Raw genomic sequence first — 26,119 nt, 5'->3', positions numbered from 1 at the left:
CTTACATTTTGTGCTGTGAGGAGGAGAGGGAATATTTGTAAAGTATTTGGCAGGGAGAGCAGACAATAAATGGTAATAAAATTGGTTAGAAGGTTTTGAACAGAAGAAGTGAATGAGCAAAGCTATGATTTGGGAAATTAACGTAGAACCTGTGATTAAAACGGGCTGGAGAAAGTGCTAAGTAAAAAACTAGTTAAGATGCTTTTTCAATCGTCTGGATGAGAGGTGGCAGGGGCGGAGGGCAAAATAGGACATCTGTCGGTGGAGATGCAGCAGCCAGGAGTCCCTAAGGGCGGCGGCTACAAAGCCTGTGAACCTGATATAACACCTGCCTGGGGACAGGGCCTGAGGGTGGAGGCCCGGCAAAGCACGCGAGGAATCCGAAAGTTCTGCAGTTTAGCGCCCAGGTACCTGAGAGAGGACACGGCGGGGGACAGTCTGGGAGGGTTGGCAGAGGGGTGTTCACCACCTCTGCCTAAATCCCACACCGGGGCGCATCTGTTTCAGGCCGCCAGGGAAGAGGTCAGAGTCAGTACGGGAGGCAGGGCGAGCAGAGGTCGACCGGCTTTCCCACCGATCCGCGACCCCGGGGGGCGGCCGCGAGGAGGCAGGGCGCGGCTTTTATTCGACACGCTACACCCTCCCCGGTCGCCACGCCCATCCATCACGCCCCGCCCTCCCCCCACCCACTCCGGGTAGACCAGCTGACGCCAGCCGCAGCGGCCACCCAGCTTCTACCCGTGCATCCAGAGCGCCGCGGCGACACCATGTTGGGCATGATCAAGAACTCGCTGTTTGGGAGCGTAGAGACTTGGCCTTGGCAGATCCTGAGCAAAGGGGGCAAGGTAGGCCCACAGGGCTGCCGGGGACCGGAAGGGGGCCGCGCCCACCGCACCCTGTTCACGGCTGGAGCATGGACAGGTGGGGCAGGAACGTGCCCGGGATTGTGCGTTCTGGCGTCTGCCGTGGCCACGGCCCTCCGATGCCCAGCGCTTGGACTGGGAAGGAGGGGAGTAGGAGGTCGGGTGCAGCGAGGCGAAGGGCTCTGCTGGGAGGAGGGGAGACAGTGAGGCAGGATGGGTTTGACGGGAGAATCCCAGCTTACCGAGATGGACTGCGCCTCTTGAGTGCATGCGTCCATTTAAACATTCCAAACTTTATGAATATTTGTTCGCTGAGAGGCCTTCGGTTGCAGGAAAGACTGGAAAAGTGCTTGTCCTTGAGAAACTCCCAAACTGTCCTTGGTGGAGAACTGAATATAAAAGAACAAGATCTGCCCTGCGAAGGAGGAAACTGTTCAAGTCCGGGAGCGCAGGCGAAGGAGCAGTGCGTTCAGCCAACGGGTGATAGTGGGGCCTGCGCAGAGAAGGTGCCGTCAGCTAGGCCTCCGGGATGTGCAGGAATGCACAGAAACAAGAAGAGCCCGTGCAAAGGCCCAGAGCTGTCAAATGGCTTGTTGGCCTATGGGAGTTGGAGTCCTAGAATACAGGATGAGTGAGGAGGGCATCATTGCAGTTTTCCCCCAAATTAACATTAGTGCTCACCCAGGCAAATTGGACTGCCCCCTGAAAACAAATCTGCCACTAGATGATAATCTCCTGTGGACAGGTACTTTGCGCACCTCGCGGCTGTATACTCAGCTCCCTGCCCAGTGCTTCGTCTGTTAAAGGACCGTGTTGTCTAGGGGGCCAAAGTCAGGTGCCCATTACATTGATCATCACACAAAAGCCCTCAACTAGAGTCTGGACTCTTCAAGCAGCTATAGCCAGAGACCTGTTACTTCATCTGTCTATATCTGTTTCCTTAGCCTTACATAGAATAAGCACTTTAGCCCTGATCAAAGGTGACCTATTCAGGTGCCTACAAGCAGCCAGGCACATAATGAAAATGAGTGACAAACTATAAGGCAGGGTGCGAACTGAGGCAAGTTGGAGACAGAGAACTCAAGTCCCCATCTGCAAAGGGTAATTCCAGGCAGTTGTCATGCAGTGATGTGAACCAGGGTTGCTGGGTTTTTAAGGAAAACCAGCAATCCAGACTCTTCATGTGAAATCTCTAAATTTAAAATTTATTCATTCAACAAATAACTGTTGAGTGGGCCAGGTACTCTTATAGGCATCGGGGATAAAGCAGTGGACAAAACTGGCAAAAATCCCTGTCCTCATGGAACTTCTCTTTTAGCGACTAGTGAACAAGTAAGTCAAATGTTTCATATATCAGGTGGTGATCAGTGCTGTGATCAAAAATAAAGCAGGGGGGCTTCCCTGGTGGCGCAGTGGTTGAGAGTCCACTTGCCGATGCAGGGGACACGGGTTCGTGCCCCGGTCCGGGAGGAGCCCACATGCCGCGGAGCGGCTGGGCCCTTGAGCCATGGCCGCTGAGCCTGCGCGTCTGGAGCCTGTGCTCCGCAACGGGAGAGGCCACAATGGTGAGAGGCCCGCGTACCGCATAAATAAATAAATAAATAAATAAATTTTTAATTAAAAAATAAAATAAATAAAGCAGGGAAGGGGAGGAGGGACTAGAGAGTGTTAGGGGTGAGGCTACGGTTTTAAGTAGGACAACTGTGTCAGGTTTTTTTTTTTTGTGGTACACAGGCCTCTCACTGCCGTGGCCTCTCCCGTTGCGGAGCACAGGAATCCACGTGTTACCCACAGCTTGCAGAGAACTTTCCTTTCTGTAGTAGAATTGGGCTCACTTTGTCTTTGGCGTTAACAATTATTTGCAGTGCAGGCTGAGGGTCTGGGCTCCCAGTGGGAGGCACTAGAGGGAGATAGGAGGGCTAGAAGAAGGGAGAGGCCAGGGTATTTCTTCCCTGTCAGGTCTCTGGAAGCAGGAGCTTCTCTGGGGCTCCAGTTCTTGCTAGCCAGGCCACCATGGTTTGGGTTCTCACCAAGTGATCCAGGTATCTGAACTCAGGTAAAAGATCACCCTCCCTCTACCTCTGTAGAGCGCTTACTAACCTCAGGGTTGCTTCACTGTCCCTGTTGGGCATCTCAGCTCTTTTATGATCTGTGAAATCAGTTCTCTGAATCAAGGTGCCTCTGTTCAGAATACTCCAGCCATTTGGTTTTCTGTTAGCCCCTTATAGTACAGTGTCACCTGCCACTGATTTGGTGTCTCCAGGGATAAATGCAGCTCCCTGATCAGCATCTCCCCTCAACATTTGATAAGAATATGGAGCCATACGGGATATTGTTACCAGGCTGAAGCAGATCATTTAACCTGAATGAACCTCAGTTCCTGCAACTGTAGAAAGGGTATCAAAATATCTTCCCCATCCACTCCCAGAGTTGCTAGAAATATTAAATTGTTTAAGAAACATGAAAATGATTTGTAAACTAATACACCCTACAAATGTAGTAATATTATGTTGGAACTCATTTCAGCTCCACTCTTACTAGCTTCGTGGTCACAGCTCACTTAACCTCTCTGATGCTAATCATGAGAGAAAATAATAATCCACGTCTTATAACATTGTTTTGAAATTTAAAGGAGAAAACCAATTATAAATTGTTCAACAAAATACCTAGCACTTGTTAACTTGCCCTTAGTTTTCCAGGTAATTTGGGTTAAGTTACTTAACCTCTCAACCACTCTGAACCCTGAAATTCCTCAGCTGCAAGATGAGAATGACAGTGCCTTATGTGACAATTAATTAAACAGTCGAAGATTCTTGTAATCTTTTTTTAAAAAAATATACAAATTCAGGGTGTTGTTATTGTGAAGAGAGCCTCTTTCTGAAATGATCTCTCTCTTCCTGGAAAGAGTCTGGGTCAGAAACCATTGTTCACTTTCCTGGATGAATGAATATATTACACAGGGTGCCCCACGTAGCTCAAAGTCAGACTCAACCAGATGTTCAGGGCTGATTCCAGGCACCTGGTGGGGAGGCCCAGGCTGCTGCAGACCTTATCAGGTCCTTCTGCATTTCTTGGGGAGGGAGAAAGATGCACAGCTCTCTGTGTGGGGTTGGGTGGGTCTTGTGGGTACTGAGAGTAGGACTGATATTAGTAATGGACATCTTTATGGGATTTGTTTCCAGCCTGTGCACATCGATTAGGACCCCACTGCCTGGCTTGGAATCCTTACCCCACCTCTTGCCACTGTATCTTGGGCACGTTACTTAACCTCTTGTTTTCATCTGAAAATGAAGATAAAAACACTTACTTCTTCATAGGGTTGTTTAAAATAATACGTGACACATAGAAAGTACTCAGTTAGGTTGATCATTATTATAATAATTACTGTTGTTTTCTTAGAGTGAGAAAGCTGGCTTCCAAAATCAGCATGTATACCAACCACAGCAGGTGGCAAGAGAAAAAAAAAAAACAGCCTTGCAGGGGACCTTGCGAGGCATTCTTGCAACATCTCTGTCTGGGACTTGAACTTGACCAGGGTTCCAACTGAATGCTGAAAACTTCTATTTGTGGCCACTGGCTGACATCCTCATCTAGTTACTGACGTGGGAGCACAAGCTAGCTGAATGTGGGGTGAGGGAAGGCCATTATGCCATTATTTTGTTACACGTAACAAGGAAATGCAGTCAAGATGTTAAACTTGAAGAATCACATGTGCTAACAGTGTTAACTTAGGTGCTTTGTTTTCTGCAGAAATAGGACTCTATTTAAATTCAGCTCCCTGGAAAATCAGAATAGTTGGATAATATCCATCTCTCAAAGCTAAATTATCATAGTGATGCAGTGGTTCAAATGAGAAGTTACAGACACAGATGCTGTGCAAACAGGCAGTACCTGTTGGAGAACCACCTTCAGACAATGTGGCGTAACCTTCCTCCAGGATGGATATATATAGTTAGGCTAGGTTCTCATCTCTCCAGCCAGCTATGGCTACCATATTCCTTTTCATTAGAGTAAAGCCAGGCTTCACTCCACGGCCTCCTTTCCCACAAATCCTTAGAGAGCGCCTACTATATATATGTGTAAGACGTGGTCTTAGATGCTGGGAGATACAGCGGTACACAATACAGACAGTCCATGACCCCATGGGGCTTACGATTGCAGTTGGAGATTAAACACACTATTATTCCATTACAATTTCCATTGTAATTATATTCCACTATAATTCCATTGTAATTATAATTACAATATACTATGTTGTGAAAATACAAGGGCCTATAAAAATATCATGGGGAACCTGTTTTAAACTGGGATCCTCTCTGAGGAAGTGACTTTTAGGTTGCGACCTGTTGGGTGAGTGGGGATTCATTGGGCAGAGACAGGAAAGGAATCCCCCAGGCAGAGGAAGAGGCAGGTACGGAGGCCCTGGGGCAGGAATGACCGTGGCATTGAAGCAAATAGCAGAAGGCCAGTGAGGAGGTGCTCTGGGTATGGCCGGCAAAGTAGGAAGAAGCTCAGTGGTGCCTGGACCATCACAGATAAGTTAAGAACTTGGTGAATGACAGCGTTTAGGCGGGGGATTAATTAACATGATTAATTTATATAGAATGCTCTGTGTATGTTCCCCGGGCAACACAGCCTCATTCACAGCTTTGGTTGCCCTTTATGCTGATGCATCCTAACTGAGCCAGGCCCCTGCTGAGTCCGGACCCATGTGTCCAACTGTACAACGGACAGTTTGCTCATCTGTAACAGGAGACAGATAAACCAGTGGATTTGTAAGCACCCTTCCAGCTCTAGTGTCACCTGTCTTTGAAGTTCATGGGAAGGCAAGATCATTCAGGAAGAAGAGGTAGAGTTAAGCTCAGCCTTAAAGGATGGTAAACTTATCATGGGGGCTGGGCTCCCTGAATCAAACTGGATTCCTTTCTCTGCAGCTGTTCCTTTCTGGCCGTGGACTTTTCTGCCTCGGGGAACAAGCTGAGAACATGCTCACTCAAGACTCAGACACACCTGCAAAACCCTATATTTAGATTACAAAAGTAGGGTGAACTAATTTGGGGTAGATGAAATGAACTTGCTGTCAGATCACCATCACTGGACTAATGGTTCCAAAATCCAACTCCCTGTGAGAGCCTTCAGATGTTCGGAAATCTGGGTCCTGCCAGAGTCTCCGGCCTCCTTTCTGGCCATGCCCTGCTGGACCGTTCTTGCTCCAGTGGCAGTGAATTACTTATATTTTTCACCGTCATCATAAAGTTCTTCAGCTCTTTGCTTTTACCCCTAGGGTGCCCGCTACCTGAAATTGCCCTCCCTAAACTATCAGAGCATTTACTACATCATATAATAATTATGTAATGCTTCTCACCATCCAACGAGACTGCCCGTATCATATTAATCTCCAAATCTGTAGCACTTGGCAGAGGTTTTCAGTAGATGTTTATTCGATGAATCAATGCATCGGTGACTGAATGTCCAGTTGGATGATCTGTAAGCACCTCAAATTCAGCTTGGCCTACCCAAACTAGTCAACAGACACCCATGTCCCCCAGACTAACCTAGGTGGTCCTCTCCCATGCTCCCACACTGCCCTGGAGCACCTCTCCCCTTAAACATATTATCAGGTTATAACCTGTTTTCCTGGCTACTTCTATTAGACCATGCCTCCTGATGTCAGGGACCATGTCTTTCATCTCTTTAGTTGTTGGTTGAATGAATAAAGGAAGGAAAGAAAACAAAGGAGAGAGCCAGCCAGCTCTTTCTCCCGTGAGAATTGGTCATTGGTTTCTTCATTTGTAAGAGAAGAAGCTGCATTGAATGACTTTTGATGGCCCTGTTCTGAGTGTGACACGAACCTACAAATGTCTGTCATAAATAACTACCTCAGTAGCTACAGAAAGAGGTTTAAAAAAATACCCAATTCATCCCCTGTGGAGCATAGAGCCTTGTGGCAAGCATTAGACCAGAGTTTGGGGATTTGAATTCTGGTTCCAGTTTCACCACTCAGCAGCTGTGTGGTCTTGAGCAACTCAGTCTCTCTGGTTCTTCATTTCCTCTTTGGTAAAATTAGTTTGATTGGATGAACACTGAAACCTCTTTCAGGCTGAAATCCTGTGACTCACAGAGTGACACTTCTGGAATTTAAAACATTTTAAGTGGCAAAGACTCAGTGGGACCACCAAAGAAGGCTGGGTCTGGTCTCTGCTATGACAGAAGGAGCCAGAAAGAGCAAAATACCCCGAGTTTACATAACACAATTTGCTACTGAAGGCTCTTTGGAAGTGTCAGACTCACTAAGGGGAGGGCCTCATAGCAGTCCTCAGAATTAGTAGGCCCAGTGCCCCAAAGTCGAGGCCAATTTGTGGCCTCTCGATTCTTGGTCTGGTGCAATTTCCCCTGCCCCATGTGGAGGGAAGTATATGAAATCGGCACTCAGGGTTTATGTTCAGATTTCCCTGACCCTTTCTCACTACTCTCCTTCAATTTTGCATTACAAAAACAATAGGTGTTTTTGCATTCTAGGTATAAGATTATAATATTAAGTGTACTTTTTCAGACTGTATAGGCCACTCACAGTCCTACCCTCCTCTAGAGATTCATTATATCCCCTTGGAAGTTGAATCTTCGGTCTAAGATGTTGTAGGAAGGCCTGTTTGACCAGCCCAGGGCAGCCAGGTCCTCTATCATGTGTCTATTTTTTATAATCATTAGTAAGAGAGGCACCTCCTTAATCAATAAATAAATATCTTTTGAGCATCTAACATGTAAAGCTCTGGGATATAGTTTCTGTCCACAAAGACCTAGCAGATTTTTCAAACTGTACTGGTGTTCCATTGCCAGATAGTAAAATTAATATAGATCAAGGTTTTTTTTCTTTTAGTGGACTAGACTAAAATTCACTTGAGTAGAGCAGAATAGAAATAAACAGGATAGAAAGAAAAGGCATGTCACTATGGAGAACAGTATGGAGGTTCCTTTAAAAACTAAAGATAGAGCTACTATGTGATCCTGAAATCCTACTGCTGGGCATATATCCAGAAAAAAACATAATTCGAAAAGATACATGCACCCCAATGTTCACTGCAGCACTATTTACAATAGCCAAGACATGGAAACAACCTAAATATCCATCGACAGTTGAATGGATAAATGACGTGTAGTGTATATACACAATGGAACGTTACTCAGCCATAAAAAATAATGAAACAATGCCATTTGCAGCAACGTGAATGGACCTAGAGATTATTGTACTAAGTGAAGTAAGTCAGACAAAGATATACATCATATGATATCGCTTATATGTGGAACCTTTAAAAAAATAATACAAATGAACTTATATACAAAACAGAAATAGATCCACGGGCACGGAAAACAAACTTATGGTTACCAAAGGGTAAGGTGGGGGGAGGGATAAATTAGGAGTTTGGGATTAACATATACACACTACTATATGTATTAAATAGATAACCAACAAGGACCTACTATATAGCACAGGGAACTATATCCAATATTTTGTAATAACTTATAAGGGCCCAGAATCTGAAAAAGAATATATATATATATATATATATATATATCTGAATCACTTTGTTGTACTAACACAACATTGTAAATCAACTATACTTCAATTTAAAAAAAAAAGAAAAGACATGTATCATAATGCATCCGGTCCATAAAGGTAAAGTATTATTTTGTGAAACTTTGCTTCAAACGTGTATGTTCATGATAGGGTGTGGTGTAAAAATATATTTCTTGTTATGGATTGTGTTTTTTTCTTAAAGTTTGAAAGCGCTGCCTTACAGTATGTTCAGGAATACAAAATTTTTTCATATGAGACATCAAATGGTGAAGAAGAGGAAGAGGGGTGAAAGAGAGCTGTGTGGGTCTATAGGGAAAGGGTAATGACCTTAGGACAGAGACTCAACACAGAGAGGGGATCACTGCCAAGGAGGAAGGGTTTGGGGGGGAAGTGACAGTGCAGCTGGTCATTGAGGGGCAGATTGGGAAGAGGAATTGCATCTGGGAGTACAGTGTGAAAAGAAGTACTCTGATTCTTCTTGAATTGCAGCCCTTCTACTAGATTGAGGCTAATCTTGGGGCCATAGAGTTTTGTGGGATGGTTGCTGTATTTCTTTGTTTCCTCCTTCGCAATTTTCTCTTCTCTTTTCCTGGGTCTCCTATTATTCAGAGGTTGGGTCTCTTGGCTTGATCCTTTGATTTTCTTTTCTATTTTCTACTTCTTTGCCTTTTTACTTGACTTTCTAGAATATTTCCTTCAATATTCTCTTCCAGCCTTTCCACTGAATTTTTCCTGTCTGTTATATTTTTAATTTCCCAGAGCTCTTTGATCTCAGAACGGTCTATTTTTATAGCATTCTGGGGATGTTCTCGGTGGTTTGGGTTGTAATATCTTCTATTATTTCTCTGTGAATATTGATTATATGAAGTTTTTTCTGCTGTCTCTACATCTGTAAGAAATCTCAGAATCTGTTTGTCATGGCCCTTCATACTCTGGCCTGTCTCTTCCCTGTCACCCTAGTTGGGCTCTTTATGGAAGGTGCCTTAGCAGTGTGTGCCTCTGGTAACTGGACTTTCACTGTTTCTAGAGTCATCACAGGTTGCTACTTTATATCTCTTAAGTGCTGCATATTCTCTGCCTCTAGGGAGAGGTCTCCTATGAGGAGAGGGCCTGTGAAGGTGGGAAGTTTGCCACAGTGGAAGTGACTGATAAGCCTGTGGATGAGGCTCTACGGGAAGCAATGCCCAAAGTCATGAAGTATGTGGGAGGCACCAATGACAAGGGTGAGTATCCCTGAAGGATTGGCTCTGGTCTCATAGGCCAGGGCTGCATAGTCTCACGTCCTCGATGGAAAACACAGGGAGGGACCACAAGGCCCCTGTCACTACCTGTTTCAGTGGCACGCGAACTTGCTGTGCTCCGTGGGCAGGGAGGCTCTGGGGAGACCCACGGACTTCATGCCAGTCTCCCCCGACTTTGTGGGATCCCCACTCAGTAGCACTGAGGTCATGCTTCTCTTCCAGGTGTGGAGACACAACGCTGATTGTTTGTTTCTTTGTTTATTTGTTATTTTTTAACCCTACAGTGCTTATCATGTCTTTGGGTTAGTGGACTGGGTAAGGTGTGCCCACGATAAGCCAGGCCACAGAACAAGGCCAGCTTCTGACATGAGACCTCTGCCCCCACGCTGGAAATCTCCAGAGTCAGCCCCCTGGTAGCTCAGATTGTGTGGGGATACTGAGGATCAGTGAGTGATGATTATGGAGGGTCCCTGGCTCTGTTCTGGCAAATAAAGAGCCTGAGAATTCTTAGGCTGCTCCCCCTCTTAAAGTCTTGGCAGTCCATGGGAATTCCCTGGCGGTCCAGTGGTTAGGACTCAGCGCTCTCACTGCCGGGGGCCCAGGTTTGATGCCTGGTCGGGGAACTAAGATCCTACAAGCCGTGTGGCATGGCCTAAAAATAATAAACAAACAAACAAATAAATAAATAAAAAGACTTGGCAGTCTGTGCTGGCTGCCTCCCTGTTTTTAAAATGAGAGGCCTGAAGTTTCAGTGTGCCTGTTAGCATGCAAACCATATTTAAATACGAATTTAACTCTTTAGGTCTCTAATTTGTCCTGCACTTTGGAATCAGTGCAAACCCAAAATGGGTCAGAACACAAGGTGGAAAAAAAGAGAGAATGTGTTGAATTTTTAGGATATATCTCAAGTTGATAATTGAGAAAGTTAGAAACTAGTATTAACCTTAGTAACATTTACTAGGACCAAAGTAATCAGGCTTTGGACATAAGTTGACCAGTAGGAGGTCAAGAAGAAATCTCTTCCTTCTTAGCACTGTCATAACATTTTCTTTAGAAGAAAATATGTGTAAAAATTATAAACTCATTAAAAAATTTTGAAAATAACAAAACAGCACCCCAATCCATCTTTTCTAATATAATCATTGTCGTCTTCAAATGTATTTTTTAGGGCTTTTTAATAGGTTTTTAAAATGTAATCATAGTGTTCGTGCAATACATCCTGCTTCTGTCACATATTTCATAATTATTTTACACTGTAGCTAAATAGTCCTAAGCATAACTATTAATAGATAAATCAAATTGCATCGTGTGCCTATCACTTACTTAGACATATTCCTATTTTGAACATTTATATGAATCCCAATTTTTCACAATTATAAATTCTGCCGCAAGGAAAATCCTATTACCTATAGCCTTTTCCGTATCTTGGATTATTTCATTAAAATCAACAGTTAGATAGGAAGTAATTAGATACTGATAGCTTTACAGTCTTAAATATATGTTACCAAATAATTTTTTCCAGACGAGTGGAATCACTATGCTCTTACCTCCAATATATACAAACAAGAGGCATTTTGTCTGTGTCTGATATGTTTTAATGCCTGAAATACTTATTATGAATTTCAAGAACAACAAATGTCGTCTTGGAAGAAGAATGAGACCAGCAGATGGTCCACGGGCCTGAGCAGGTTCTGTCTCTAACACCCACGTCCCTCTGTGGGGTTTTGTGTTTTCAGGAATCGGGATGGGGATGACAGTTCCTATTTCCTTTGCCGTATTCCCCAGTGCCGATGGGTCCCTACAGAAGAAATTAAAAGTCTGGTTCCGGATTCCAAATGAGTTTCAAAGCGACCCACCAGCTCCCAGCGATGACAGCATTAAGATCGAAGACAGAGAAGGCATCACTGTCTATTCCACGTAAGGAAAACTATTCTTTAGGCGTAGGGTAGCACTTGAGTCATCTGCAGTGAGCATTTGCATTTTCTTTTTCCAGTTTTGAGACGGAATTGACATATAATATTGCATTAGTTTAAAATACAACATAATGCTTTGATACATGTTTATCTTATGAAATGATTACCACCATTTAGTTAACATCATTCATTAAACAAAGTTACAAATTTTTTTCCTGAGATGAGAAATTTTTTTTTTTTTTACAAATTTATTTATTTATTTTTTTACTTGGCTGCATTAGGTCTTTGTTGCTGCATGTGGGCTTCCTCTAGTTGCGGTGAGCGGGGGCTACTCTTCGTTGCAATGCGCGGGCTTCTCATTGCGGTGGCTTCTGTTGTTGCGGAGCATGGGCTCTAGAGCACAGGCTCAGTAGTTGTGGCGCACGGGCTTAGTTACTCCCCGGCATGTGGGATCTTCCCGGACCAGGGCTCGAACCCGTGTCCCCTGCATTTGCAGGTGGATTCTTAACCATTGTGCTACCAGGGAAGTCCCCATGAGAAATTTTAAGATCCACTCTCTTAGTAATTTTCAAATATATGATACAATGTACAATATTGTTAACTGTGGTCACTGCTGTACATTACATCCCCAGAACTAATTTATCTTATAGCTGGATGTTTCTACCTTTTGACCACCTTTAGCTAGATCTCCCACCCTCCACCTCCCCACCCTCTGGCAATCTCCAATCTGTTCTCTGTATCTGTGAGTTCAGTTGTTGTTTTTTTAAATTCCACATATGAGTGAGATTATACAATATTTCCCTTTCTCTGACTTATTTCATTTAGCATGATGCTTTCACAGTCCAGCCATGTTGCTGCAAATGGCAAGATTTCCTTCTTTTTATGGCTAAATGATATTCTATTGTATGTATGTACCACATCTTCTTTATCCATTCATCTGTCTATGGACCCTTACGTCATTTCTACACCTTGGCTATGGTAAATAAAGCTGCAGTGAACATAGGGGTGCTGATACCTCTTCAAGCTAGTGATTTCATTTCCTTCAGATATATACTCATAAGTGGAATTGCTAGATCATATGGTAGTTTTATTTTTAATTTTGTGAGGAACTTCCATACTGTTTTCCATAGTGGCTGCACCAATATACATTCCCACCAGCAGTGCATAAGGATTCCGTTTTCTCCTCATCCTTGCCAGCACTTGTCACTTCTTGTCTTTTTCATAATAGCCATTCTAACAAGTGTGAGGTGACATCTCATGTGGCTTCGATTTTCATTTCCCTGCTGATTAGTGATGTTGAGCACCTTTTCATGTACCTCTTGGCCATTTGTATATATTTTTGGAAAAATGTCTATTCAGATCCTCTGCCCACTTTTTAATCTGATTGTTTGGGTTTTTTAATTCTCGAGTTATATTAGTTTTTTATATATTTTGGATATTAACCCATTACATGTATACGATTTGCAAATAATTTCTCCCATTTAATATGTTGCCTTTTTATTTTGTGGATGGTTTCCTTTTTCTGTGCAGATGGTTTTTAGCTTGATGTAGTCCCACTTGTTTATTTTTGCTTCTGTTGCCTGTGTTTTCAGAGTCAAATACAAAAAAAAATCATTGCCAAGACCTATGTCAGGGAGGTTACCCTCTATGGTTTCTTCTAGGAATTTTACAGTTTCAGGTCTTATGTTCAAGTCTTTCATTCATTTTGAGTTGATTTTTGTGTATGGTGTAAGATAGTAGTCCAGTTTCAATCTTTTGCATGTGGCTGTCCAGTTTTCCCAACACCATCTATTGAAGAGACTGTCCTTTCCCTATGGTACATTCTTGGCTTCTTTGTTGTAAATTAGTTGACCATGTATGCCTGGGTTTATTTCTGGACTCTCTGTTCTGTTCCATTGATCTTTGTATCTGTTTTTATGCCAATACCATACCGTTTTGATTATGATAGCTTTGTAATATAGTTTGAAATCAGGAAATATGATGCCTCCAGCTTTGTTCTTCTTCCTGCAGATTTCTTTGGCTATTCAGGGTCTTTTGTGGTTCCATACAAAGTTTAACATTGTTTTTCTATTTCTGTAAAAAATTCCATTGAAATTTTAATAAGGATTGCATTAAATCTGTAGATTGCTTTGGGTAATATGAACATTTGAACAATATTAATTCTTCCAATCCATGAGCATGGAATATATTTCCATTTATTTGTGTCTTCTCCAGATTTTCCATTAATGTCTTAATAGTTTTCAGTGTAAAGATCTTTCACCTCCTTGGTTAAATTTTATTCCTAGGTATTTTGTTCTTTCTGATGCAATTGTAAATGGGATTATTTCTTAATTTCTCTTTCTAAATTCATATTATTGACGAATTAAGAAATTCTGAGTACTGACTTTCTTCTTGAATTTCTTCAGCCTACAGCACACAAACATTTGCACTGTATCTAAGTAAACGCCTTTGCCAGTTGCCAAACTGATTTGGATATAGAGAATATCCCCTCAGCCTAAGCTGAACATCTACATTAGCCACAGCAGGGTTCTGGGAGATTCAGAGAATATCTAAGTCAATCTGTAGTTTGGGGTCATGAATATCTGGGGAGCATAAAGGGCTAGAGATACTTCGTTTTTACCCCACACTCCCCTTGAATGGCAGAAGGGCAGGGAGCATTTGCCAGAGCTGGACTGCTACCGCCTTAGTTATTCATGGTCTGTGGGCCTTTCAGCAGAGCACATGTGCCTCCTATTATTCTAGTTCTGTTTCCAGGGCTTTACTTGGGGTCCAGTTCCCTTGATTTTAGAGAATAGCAGGTGCAAGTGGTTGCATGATTTTATCCTTTAGGCCTCAACCTCCCTTCAGAAGCCAGGTCTCTTCTAGATAATCAGTGACTCCCCAGTTGTTAAAATCGTCCTGTGTGACAGGAGCCTCCACCTCTTCTGTTCCAGCCCTCATTCAGACTTTCCAGCCTTCACTGCAGAGGCTGCAGAGAAAGCAAACTCTATTTAAAGAATACCTAGACTATCTTTTCCCAGGGCTGGGACTAGGGTAAGGAAGCGGGCGCACCTGTTGTGCAAAATTTAAGGAGACACTCAGTCTCACAGTTGTCCAAGTGTATGTAGGGGTGGCCCTGAGAGTGAGTACCTCCTTAAATCTTGAGCCCCAGGCGTCTCAGCTATCTCATCCTAGTTCCCACTCTATCCTCTCCATCCTCTTTCCTGCATCTTGGGAGGCAGCCTGGTGTAATATGATGAACAAGTATATTTTAGTTTGAATCCTGGATGACGCTTGGGAAGTTACTCAGCCTCTATAAGACTTGGTTTTCCCATCTCGTAAGTGCTGGTAATATCATCTACCTCATAGTATTATTGTTAGAGACTATCTTGCAGTATTTACTGAGATGCTATTTATAAACTGCTTAATGTGTATGACCTGTAGTAGGTTTCAGTAATTCTTTCTCTTTGCCCCTTCTTATTTCATAAGAAAGGAGGTTGACATGATTAAATCAGGTCACATAAGACTTTAAGCAGAACGGACTAGTTTCTAATCAATTTCTTTTTCCAAACCCAGGATAATAACTTGGTCCCATTTTTTTCTTTTGCCTTTTAACTTTTTAGTAGGGAAATCTTCAAAGTTATAGAAAGATAGAATAAGAAAATGAAACCCTACGTACCCATCACTCATCTTAAATGATAATTAACTCAAGGCCAATTTTGTGTCATGTGTATCCTCTCAATTTCAACCTGGTCCCGACCCTAAATTATTTTTAGGCAAATTCCAGGCATTATATTATTTCATTCATAAATATTTTATTGTGACTACTGAAGACTTTTTAAAAATAGAAAAATAATATCTTATTATTCCTAAAATTTTAACAATTCATTACTGTTATAATAATTTTAAATATCCAGTGTTCGGTTTTCTCCTACTGGCTCACAATTTGTTCCTACAGTTTGTTTGAATCTGGCTCCAAATAAGATGCATCCATTGCAATTGGTTGGTACATCTTTTAAGCTTTTATTTATCAGTTGATTTTCTCACCACCACCCGTTTTCATTTTTCCTTGCCGTTTATGGATCATTTATCCTAGTGTTTCCCACAGTCTGAATTTTGCTGGTTTCCTTACTGTGGCATTTTAACATGTTTCTCTGTCCCTGTACTGCCTGAAATTAGTAGTCAGAACTAGAGGCATAATCAGATTCAAGTTTGAGTTTGGGGCAAGGATATTTCAAAGATGGTGTTGTGTATCTCCATCAGGGGCTCATGCTTGCCTCTGTTTTTGTGATATTAGTGACCTTAGATCACCACTTCCCAGACGCCATGTTTCCTTAGAGGTTGTCAAATGATAATATTCTCTGTTTTTCCTTCTTCATTTATTAGCCAGAGTACTTTGGTAAAGAGAAACTTCCCTTCATCCACTATTTGGTTTCCCTGAGATAGAGTTGCAGAAAAAAGGCCAGATACCTTCTCTTTAGCTTGATGCCTTCTCTTTATCAGTTTTCAGAATAATGATTTCATTTCTTAACATCCTCCAAAGGGGAGGCAGTGTTGATCTCTGGTTTTTGAGTACCAATATAAACATATGAATTCAAACATAATTGATGTGTTTCAGTTCTTTGCGGTTATTCTTCTCACTGATGCTCAAACTGTCCCATCTTTGGCCAGTGGGAACCTCTTCAAGTTGCTTTCTTGGTCCTTTTGACATGACCCTGGTAATCTTCAGTAACTTCCTTGGTTTCTGGTAGGACAGGATATTTCAAGCGCATCCTGACATTTCTTGCTCTAGAGCTGGAATTAGCCATTTCTCCAAGGAACCCTGGTTCCTTATAGTGCAAACGGGAATCTCTTTAAAAGCTACTATTCAAGCCAGGTCTGTCGAAGTTTCCTCTACTGCAACCTAAACAGAGAGGAGAGTGACAAAGGCGGCATCTAGCCTGGCTCAATGAATTCTTTTTAACCTGTTAGCATCTGCTCCTAAGTTAGCATCTGTTCATTCCTCAACTAGCCACTAGGTGTCACTGCACAGTCAAGTGTGCGTTTAAAAGTACCTTCCTGTGGAAGGCAGAGTTGACATAATAGAAGGCACAAGTGCTGTTTCAAATACACAGTGCATCCTTAACTCAGTCTTCCTTTTTTATGACCTTGTGAAGGGATGTCCAAAGTACTTTACCAAAGTACTCCGGATAATAATTTAAACAGTATTACCAATACTGTTTAAATGAATAGAAGGCTATGAAAAATTAACGTGATCAGAGTTTTTTCAGTATTCACAAGAGGCAACAGAGTTGTCCTCACACTTCGATGAGTGGCCTCATTCCAGACCACTGTCCTCCCTCTGTGCTCTATAAAGGCCACTTAGGTTAGAGCTCAGCCTCCTCAGTGCAACTGAACAGAGACCCACAGCCGGAGACGTTCGATGGTGTTAACAGGACTTTCATGATCTTAATGAAATGTCTGGGTATAAAGGAAAGAGTTGGAAACAAGGAGCTTATTGTCGGGGTGACCTGTGCTCCAGGCTCAGCTCTACCGCTTAATGGCCAGAGGACCTTTGGCATCTCACCGAGCCTCTGTGTGACTCAGTGTCCTTATCCGTGAGATGGGGGTAAGAGTAGTGCCCCAGGGCTTCCCTGGTGGCGCAGTGGTTGAGAGTCCGCCTGCCGATGCAGGGGACGCGGGTTCGTGCCCCGGTCCGGGAGGATCCCACATGCCACGGAGCGGCTGGGCCCGTGAGCCATGGCCGCTGAACCTGCGCGTCCAGAGCCTGTGCTCCGTAACGGGGGAGGCCGCAGCGGTGAGAGGCCCGCATACCGCAAAAAAAAAAAACCCAAAAACAAACAAACAAAAAAAACAAAAATGTTGGTAAATAACGGGAATTCCCTGGCGAGCCAGTGATTGGGACTCTGCGCTTTCACTGCCGAGGGCGCAGGTTCAATCCGTCCTCTGGGAACTAAGATTCCACAAGCCACGTGGCCAAAAAAAGTAAAACTAAAATAAAACAAAACAAAAAGGGGGATTTGAGGGCTCTTTAAAAAAATTTTTTTAATTAAAAACAGAAAAGTTGGTGAATAAGTAAATGAATGAAAGTCTTGGACCTTGCCTCCTGCTCTCCTCCCTCAAGATCTCGGCCCCTCCGGATAGCTTCAGCTGTCACCCTTCCATCAGTAACTCTCCTACCTGACCTCCATCCAGCTCCCTTAAACGTCTTACCATTCCTCAGACTCAATGTGAAGACAAAGGTGAGGCCATTTACGCATTCATTCATTCATTCAGAAAAATCACATCTTCATCATTCACTTACTCTGTGCCAGGAAGCGTTTTAGGTGCTGAAAATATAGCAGGGAACGAGCAAAGCGTCTGCCCCTTGAGGTGGGAAAAACATTGTAGTGGGGAAAACAGACAACAAGCAAATGCCTCGAGATATTTCAGGACAGCGTCATTCCAGAGATAAGAAGTGGTATCTGAACTGAAATTATAGGAAAGCCTCTTTCTACTCAAAAATAAATACATTCGGGGGCTTCCCTGGTGGCGCAATGGTTGAGAGTCCGCCTGCCGATGCAGGGGACACGGGTTCGAGCCCTGGTCTGGGAGGATCCCACATGCCGCGGAGCAACTAGGCCCGTGCGCCACAACTACTGAGCCTGCGCGTCTGGAGCCCGTGCTCCGCAACAAGAGAGGCCGCGATAGTGAGAGGCCCGCGCACCGCGATGAAGAGTGGTCCCCGCTTGCCACAACTAGAGAAAGCCCTCGCACAGAAACGAAGACCCAACACAGCAAAAATTAATTAATTAATAAACTCCTACCCCCAACATCTAAAAAAAATTAAAATAAATAAATACATTCGGGACTTCCCTGGCAGTCCAGTGGTTAAGACTCCACACTTCCCATGCAGGGGGCTCAGGTTTGATCCCTGGTCGGGGAACTAAGATCCCACATGCCATGCGGCATAGCCAAAACAAAAAGTAGAATAAAATCAATAAATACGTGTGTAGATACCTTCTGGCATAATCTGTCTCAGAGTGAAATGGACAGATGATGAGGTGCTGAAGCCCTAGCCCTGGAGGAATTCAGATACCATCTGAACGGATGTGCGACAGTTCTGCACGCAACATTTGTCCCAAGTGGCAAGTTTGGCTGATTTGACAAACGTTTATTGGGTACCTCTGCTATTTAAGCCCCTTCCCCTCTGAGCGCCCCGCCAGGGATAAGATTCTGTAACTAAAACCTAATCCATCACCGTTCACTCCCCCCACAGCTGCTCAGTTGTCCCTTTAGTCTAGTACTTGGAAGGGGCTTCAGTCACTATTTCCAGGTGGCTGAACCCGATCACCACGGTAGTGCTGCTGCCTTTTATCCCAAGCTCCCTGGGCAGCATCGCCGTGTAAACCTCCTGGGGCGGCTCCCAAATCAGCATGTCCGAATGGAATTCACATTCCTTCCCACATCTGACCCCCAGTGTTCTGTCTTCCCAGAGGCCCCTCCATCCTACGCATCCCGTCCACATCCATCCTGACTCCTTCGTCTTCAACTTCAGTGTTGGCCGAGTCCTGGTCACCTCCTGGCTGTGCCTTCCCCTCGATCCGCACGGCCACGGCCCTCATCACCTCTTGCCTGAACCGTTGACGAGGCCTCCTTAGCGTTTCTCGTCCCTCCAGCTCTGCCTCTGCTGAGAGGTCCTTTTGTCTCCGGCAGCCCTAAAGCACAGGACCGACCGCACTACTTCCCCCTGCTGTTGGGCTCTGCCCGAGGCACATCTGAGGTTTGGGACCAAGGCCAAGCTAGTAATAAGAAGGGGGATGGGTGGACTTTGGGTTGGGTCCCCAAATGTTTGGCCGGGCAGCGAAGCCTAGTAAAATGCCTTGTTGTGGCATGTACTGTCCTCCACAACACAGCCCCACTCCAGGGGTCCGCCTAGCCTCAGAGCATCCCACCCACACCTCCCAAGCCCTGCCTCAAACACACACACATACGATATCCACTCCCAGACCTTCACTCACTCGCCCAGCTCCTCTCAGCCCTTCCCCAACCTCTGCTCATTGCAAGCTCTGTGAGGGCAGGAATTTTTGTCGTTGTTGTTCATTGCCGCCATCAGAAGAGACGCTCAAGAGATAGATAGCAGCTTGATATCACGTCCGTAGCATCCTCCCCTTCATGTTCTAAGTCAGAACCAATCCGTCCCTGTTCCCTGCCCCCAGAGCGTTCTGTGTGTACCTCCGTTCTGGTGTTTTCTCCTGCCCTGCCTAATCTTTATGTGTGTCTCTGTCCTGGCCACTACAGTGAGACCTCGCCCGGGTAGACAGTCTTCCCCGTCGTCTTTACGGCTCTATGCTCTCGAGAGCGTGTGCTTCCCGCTTGAGCGATGCTCAACTCGATAAGCCTGGTTCAATCTGACTGAATGAAATGCCACAGGGTGTTAAGCTTCTTTCCTGTTGATGTGGAATTACCAGCTCTTCGGCTTATGCTTCTCCTGCTTAGCACAGGGCCATGTGCGTGGCAGACTCTCCACAGATCTGTGCTGACCTGTTGATTGTGAAGGTTCTAGGCCACGTCGGATGGTCAGGCTCAAGAGTCATTCCATCTCTCCTCTTCCTCGCTGCCTGCCTGCTCCAAGCACTCCCTGAAAGATAACACGTTCTGATTTTTTGGACCTCGGACCAAAGTCTCCGTCAGTTAACCCGCCTCAATGACACCTGCATCATCCCCCCCACACCCCAACTCTTCCAGACCTGTTTAGACAGTTCCTTTATTTTTTTTTTCATCTTTATTGGAGTATAATTGCTTTACAATGGTGTGTTAGTTTCTGCTTTAAAACAAAGTGAATCAGTTATACATACACATGTTCCCATATCTCCTTCCTCTTGCGTCTCCCTCCCTCCCACTCTCCCTATCCCACCCCTCTAGGTGGTCATAAAGCATCGAGCTGATCTCCCTGTGCTATGCGGCTGCTTCCCACTAGCTATCTACCTTACGTTTGGTAGTGTATGTATGTCCATGCCTCTCTCTCGCTTTGTCACAGCTTACCCTTCCCCCTCCCCATATCCTCAAGTCCATTCTCTAGTAGGTCTGTGTCTTTATTCCTGTCTTACCCCTAGGTTCTTCGTGACATAGACAGTTCCTTTTGTATTTCTGGAATCCAGGGCATGTGTGTCCTTCCTCGGTCCCCATGGTAACCAAATTCTTGGGAATACTGAGCTCTGACTACAGAGCCCTGGTGCTGAGCGGCTTTGAAGAGGGAGACTTAGACACTGGTTAACAGGCTCGCAGAAATGATGTACAGACGTCCTGTTTCTTTCCTTTGAGAAGCTCAGAGCACTTTACGAGCATTCCTTAACTCACACTCAGATGTGCCCGTGGACTTGGAGAGCTGGGGATGCAGCATGGTTATCCTCCGAGCGCTGCGTGGAAGCTGAGCCCTGGGGAACGAGGCAGCCAGAGCTGGGCCTCCTTCACATCTTAGGGCTCTGCGCCTGGGAGGGTTTGGCTTTCTGGCTTGTTTGTGCGGTTCTGTGTTGGGGGTTCGGGTCAGCTGGTTAGACTGGCAGCGGGGAGCACACGCGGATCTGTTCCGCAGCTCATCCAGCTTTGCTCGTTTCCCAGTAGAATGCTTCCTTGATGAAGCAATAGGGACATTTTCATCCCATTATCAGCATCTTAGTCAGCCTGGGAAAAAATAGAAAAAGTCAAGGGTTTTTTTTTCTTTTTTGTGGTCATGGATTAAGAATCCCTGAACGATGACGTTCTCCGCCTCACTCTCTGACGGGTCTCCTTGGACTCAGGCAGGTCCTTCTCAGCGGCCTTTGCGAGTCTTCATCCTCCTCCCAGCAGCGGGGGACTAGGATCTCTGAGAACAGCCTGCCGACTTTCTGTACGCTCACCACCTGGGCCCCATCGCCCTCTTTGCTGTGACCAGAGCCGGCACCTACTCACAGGCGACGCCAAAGTTTCTGTCGCTAGACCCGTCTCTTTCCCCTGTCGTATCTCTGACTCCAGTTCCTGCCCAAGTCTAGGGAGATTTCGCAGTGCCCAGCACACACTTAGGGGCTCAATAATTGTTGCACGAATTCGTTTCATCGAGGCACCTTCATAGAAATATGCCCCAAACCAGATGAAAACCCCACCCGCCCCGATTCCCTCTTCTGGTTGGCGGTGTCAGTTTCCATTCAGAGACTTAACTGGAAGCCCTGGAGAATCCTTGACTCCCTCCACCCCACCCCCGCCCTGGCCTCTCCCCGCCCCACGCTCACCTCCCACATTGGCCTTTGTCCAGGCCTTCGTCATCTCTCCGGCAGCTGTTCCTGGCCTCCCATGACCCCCTTCCCCTCATCCCTCCACCGCCCAACCCCAGAGGGGTCTCTCCAAAATACAGTCCGATCACGGCAGTCCCTTAACTTTAAAACCCCTTCCTGAGTCCATCTCTGCATCTAAGGTCAGGCTCAGAGTCCTTAGCGTGCCCTTCAAGGCCCTTTCCAACACGGCCCCAGTCCATCCACTTTGTTTGAATCCCCACCACTGTGCCCTTAGTAGGTGCTTCAGATTTTATTCTGTGGGTGAGTGAAGATGGAGGCCAACAGACTTTGCCCTCATCCTTAGGCCTATCAACATGAAGACAGTGACTTCCGTCATTTCTCCCAGACGGTTCATTTAGCCAAGAGGTCTAATATGTGTGTTAGGTGCTCAGAATACACCAGTGGCCAAAGAGTGACAAAGATCCCTGCCCTCCTGGGGCCTGTATTCTACCAGGGGCCTCAGATCATAAACAATGAATAACTTTTATATAGTATGTTAGAAGGTGAGACGTTCTGAAGAAAGAAAAGGATAGGAAAGGACGGAGGGAGGAAAGAAGGAAGGAAGGGAGGGAGGAAAGAAAGAAGGGAGGGAGGGAGGAAGGGAGGAAAGAAGGAAGGAAGGGAGGGAGGGAGGAAAGAAGGAAGGAAGGGAGGAAAGAAGGAAGGAAGGGAGGGAGGGAGGAAAGAAGGAAGGAAGGGAGGAAGGGAGGGAGGGAGGAAAGAAAGAAGGGAGGGGAAAGGAGGAATGGGGAAGGGGAGTGGGGTTACAAGATTGAAAGCATTTTTAGAGGAGACCTTATGGAGAAGATGAGGTTGTTAATTGAGCCAGTTCTTCATCATTAAGCTCTCTTGCTAGTTACTTTACATCACCATTATGTCTCTCACCTCGGGCATCAGGGAACTGAACGACTGTTCTGAGCAAATTGCAAAGTAACAATAGCTACTGTTTGCTGTGCGTTTCCCACATGAGGGCAGGAGGCTGAGTGAGGAGTTTGCGGTCCTTTTCTCTTTTTTGATCTTTACAACAGCCTTCTGAAATTGATGCCCTCATTCCTACTGAACAGATGAAGGACCTGAAGGTTAGAGAACTGCAAGCATTTGCCCAAGACCATGAGCTAGACGGTGGCAGAGGTAGGATGTGAGCACACAACTAGCCATTTTGCCTCTCAACTGATGAATGAAGGTATTTGAGGACCACTCCTTTGGATGTTTGTAGAAACCAGTAGCTAAAAGAGCCAACATCATCGATTTACACAGAAAACAGCTTAGTATCACAGCGTGAGAGGGGGCTGCAGAGGCATTTAACACCTGATCACCCCACCCCCAGCCAGCATCTGATTCGTTTCAGACAGGCCGTCCTCAATCTATAGACATTCTTCAAAAATAAGCCCAGTGTCTTACAGGCTTTTATTGTCAGAACAATCCTTCCTTAATATTCATCCCCTGCCTCCTAATCCAGTTTTATCTCATTTGAGCCTCAATGAAGCTAGAACTCACCTTTCTCCATCTGCCTTATAATCTTTCTTCAATAGACTTGAAGGACCAAGCCTCCTGTCTCCCAAATTGGTCTCAGCCCTGTCCATGTTCTGTAGCTATTGTCTAGACATTAGAATAACCAACTCCTTAGAGATGAAATCCTGGGTATTTTCAAAGCAGTAACCCTGTAATCAATGTGCTGAATGCTTAGCGAGCATGACTAACCGCTTATAAAAGAGCAAAGCGTGAGTCAGAGAACCCCACCCAAAATAGTGCATTTGGCCGAATCTTGGCTTGGTGCAGATTCAGACCTTTGAGTCATAAAGCTCGTTAGAAATGGGGATGTGTTTGACGCTAGTAAAGACTGTAATGCAGCCCCAGATTTAGAGTGGTATGTTTAGGGTAGGTCACAGGATGAATTTTGGAGCGAAGGCAGGTGACGTAGAGAATAATGGTCGTGAAAAGACAAACTTTATTGCTTCTCTATCTCCACCTTCTGCCATCAAGAGAAAGCCTGATTTGGAAAAATCATCTTTACTTACTAGAAAAAGAAGGCCTTCCTGATTTGAGCAGGAGAAGGGATCTATTAGAAGTGATTTCTCTTTTGCACAGGCTCCGGACGCGCAGGCTCAGCGGCCATGGCTCACGGGCCCAGCCGCTCCGGGGCATGTGGGATCTTCCCAGACCGGGGCATGCATCGTGTCCCCTGCATCAGCAGGTGGACTCTCCACCACTGCGCCACTAGGGAAGCCCTGAAGTGACTTCCTTATTTGGGGTAGGCATGCTTAAAGCTTGCCTAGGGGCCCTGCCTTTGGTAGCTCTGTTTTCTTTTGTTTGCTTGTTTTTTAACATCTTTATTGGAGTATAATTGCTTTACAATGGTGTGTTAGTTTCTGCTGTATAACAAAGTGAATCACCTATACATATACATATATCCCCATATCTCCTCCCTCTTGAGTCTCCCTCCCACCCTCCCTACCCCACCCCTCTAGGTGGTCACAAGGTAGCTCTGTTTTTTAACAAAGCTGCTACTTGTCCTTAGAACTGCTCTGCAGTGGGAGAAACTTGAGCTCCAGCTCCACCTTAACTCCCTCGGTTCTCCTCCCCGCCAGCTGGCTACAGGAAGAGAGGCGACTGGGGCAGCAGGGGAAGCTAGAGAAAAGGGTAAAGACATGGCTTTGGGAAAAGTCAGCCTCCCATCTCTTCAGGAAATTTCAGAAAGGGAAGGGAAGCTCGCCTATAGTACCGACTACAGTACTGGTTCCAGACTGGTTCCAGGACCCACACAGATACCAAAATCCAAGGATGCCGGAGTCCCTTATCTAAAGTGGTGTAGTATTCGCATATAATCTACATACCTCCTTCCACCTACTTTAAATCATCTCTAGATGACTTATAATACCTATTACTGTAAATGCTATGTAAATAGTTGATGGCACGTGGCAAATTTAAAGTTTTGCTTTTTGGAACTTTCTGGAACGTTTTTTTCCCCCCAAATATTTTCAATCTGCAGTTGGTTGAATCTGCGGGTACAGAACCCCCTGATGCAGAGGGCCGAATGTAGTGTGGTTCAGGCCCTGCGTTAGAGTTTTTTACATCCGTGATTGTAGTTAATGCTCATAACCGATTGGAAGAAAAAGGAAACATATCCCTGTTTTACAAACGAGGCTCATGCTCGGTGAGATTCAGTCCACCCCTGTAGGAAGGGGCAGATCTGAGGTCTTAACAACTAGAGCATGCTTGTCATAATAAGAGTAGTGAGTGACTCTTTTGAAGTCCCCCCATCTCTCTGAGACCCTGTTCTTTCTGAACCAGTGACTTGCTTTGTGTCCTCAGGCAGTTTGGTGGTTATGCCAAGGCAACTGACTACGTAGCTCATGCCGCCGAGCTGCGCGCCACCCTGGAGGGTACAGCCACCTGCCGGAGTGACTTCTACTTCTGCACTGGGTATGACCCTCCCATGAAGCCCTACGGACGTCGCAACGAGGTCTGGCTGGTGAAGAGCAATGAATAATTGGCTGAACTAGAGCTCCCTGGATGCTTGCGTCTGTGCCCACTTCCTCCAGGAGGAAATGAAGTTCCCTGTGCAGCTCCAGCAGGGCCGACTTTCCTTCAGAGCCAATCAGTCACTGCCAATTTCCTGAAATAAGCACGTTCCAGATCCTGAGGCTCTTGTTCTCGTGGAGAGAAATAAGGCACCCACGATACATATGCGTCCTTCTAAATGACTTAGAAAATTCCGTGGTAGACCAGAAAAACCCAGCAGCATTTTCCCCGCTCTCTGGATCCCTAAAAACTGATTCTTAAAAATTATTGAAACCGTATTTTTGCTATTGAGGAAGAAGTGTGATTTACGTGTGATCTTTCATCTCTGATTCTTATAAGAACTTTCTTTAAAAAGAAACTGGAAATAAAGATCTTTGACTTAGACAGCTGAGACGAATCCTAAGTGTAGTTATTGTCCAAGATCCCACAGGTGTATAGATACTATTGATGGCGTTTACTGTCGCAGGAATCCCGTGTTTACAGTTCCGAAGTCCTTCAGAATAGAAGCCCAAAGATCCCAGGGAAGGAGGACACGCACCACATGCTTGATCGTCTCTAAACCACAGACACTTACCGTGACCGTGTCACAGTGGTTCCACGCCCTGAAGTTGAGGAAACTGTTTGCAGCTGTGGGCCACAAAGGGTTCCAGGGACCACAAAGATAGACCAAGAAGAAAAATCACTACCCCAGATGCATAATGGGTTGGAGACCTGCCCAGAGGGTTTATGCAGGATG

General features: G+C 45.2%; 1 protein-coding gene across 1 annotated transcript; it reads left to right on the top strand.

The window, feature by feature from the left end:
• The first annotated feature begins 709 nt into the window (after nucleotides 1–709).
• On the top strand, nucleotides 710–25,774 carry HEBP1 (heme binding protein 1). The gene is made up of 4 exons (XM_024733526.1): nucleotides 710–845; nucleotides 9,524–9,662; nucleotides 11,417–11,597; nucleotides 25,174–25,774. Exons 1-4 carry the CDS (start codon nucleotides 768–770, stop codon nucleotides 25,349–25,351), a joined length of 576 nt encoding a protein of 191 aa, XP_024589294.1. The 5' UTR covers nucleotides 710–767; the 3' UTR covers nucleotides 25,352–25,774.
• The last annotated feature ends 345 nt before the right edge of the window (nucleotides 25,775–26,119 follow it).

The sequence above is a fragment of the Neophocaena asiaeorientalis genome, unplaced genomic scaffold (genome assembly GCF_003031525.2).
Source record: "Neophocaena asiaeorientalis asiaeorientalis breed wild unplaced genomic scaffold, Neophocaena_asiaeorientalis_V1.1 scaffold150, whole genome shotgun sequence".
Taxonomy (NCBI): Eukaryota; Metazoa; Chordata; class Mammalia; order Artiodactyla; family Phocoenidae; genus Neophocaena; species Neophocaena asiaeorientalis.
This window is presented reverse-complemented; position numbering and strand designations above follow the sequence as displayed.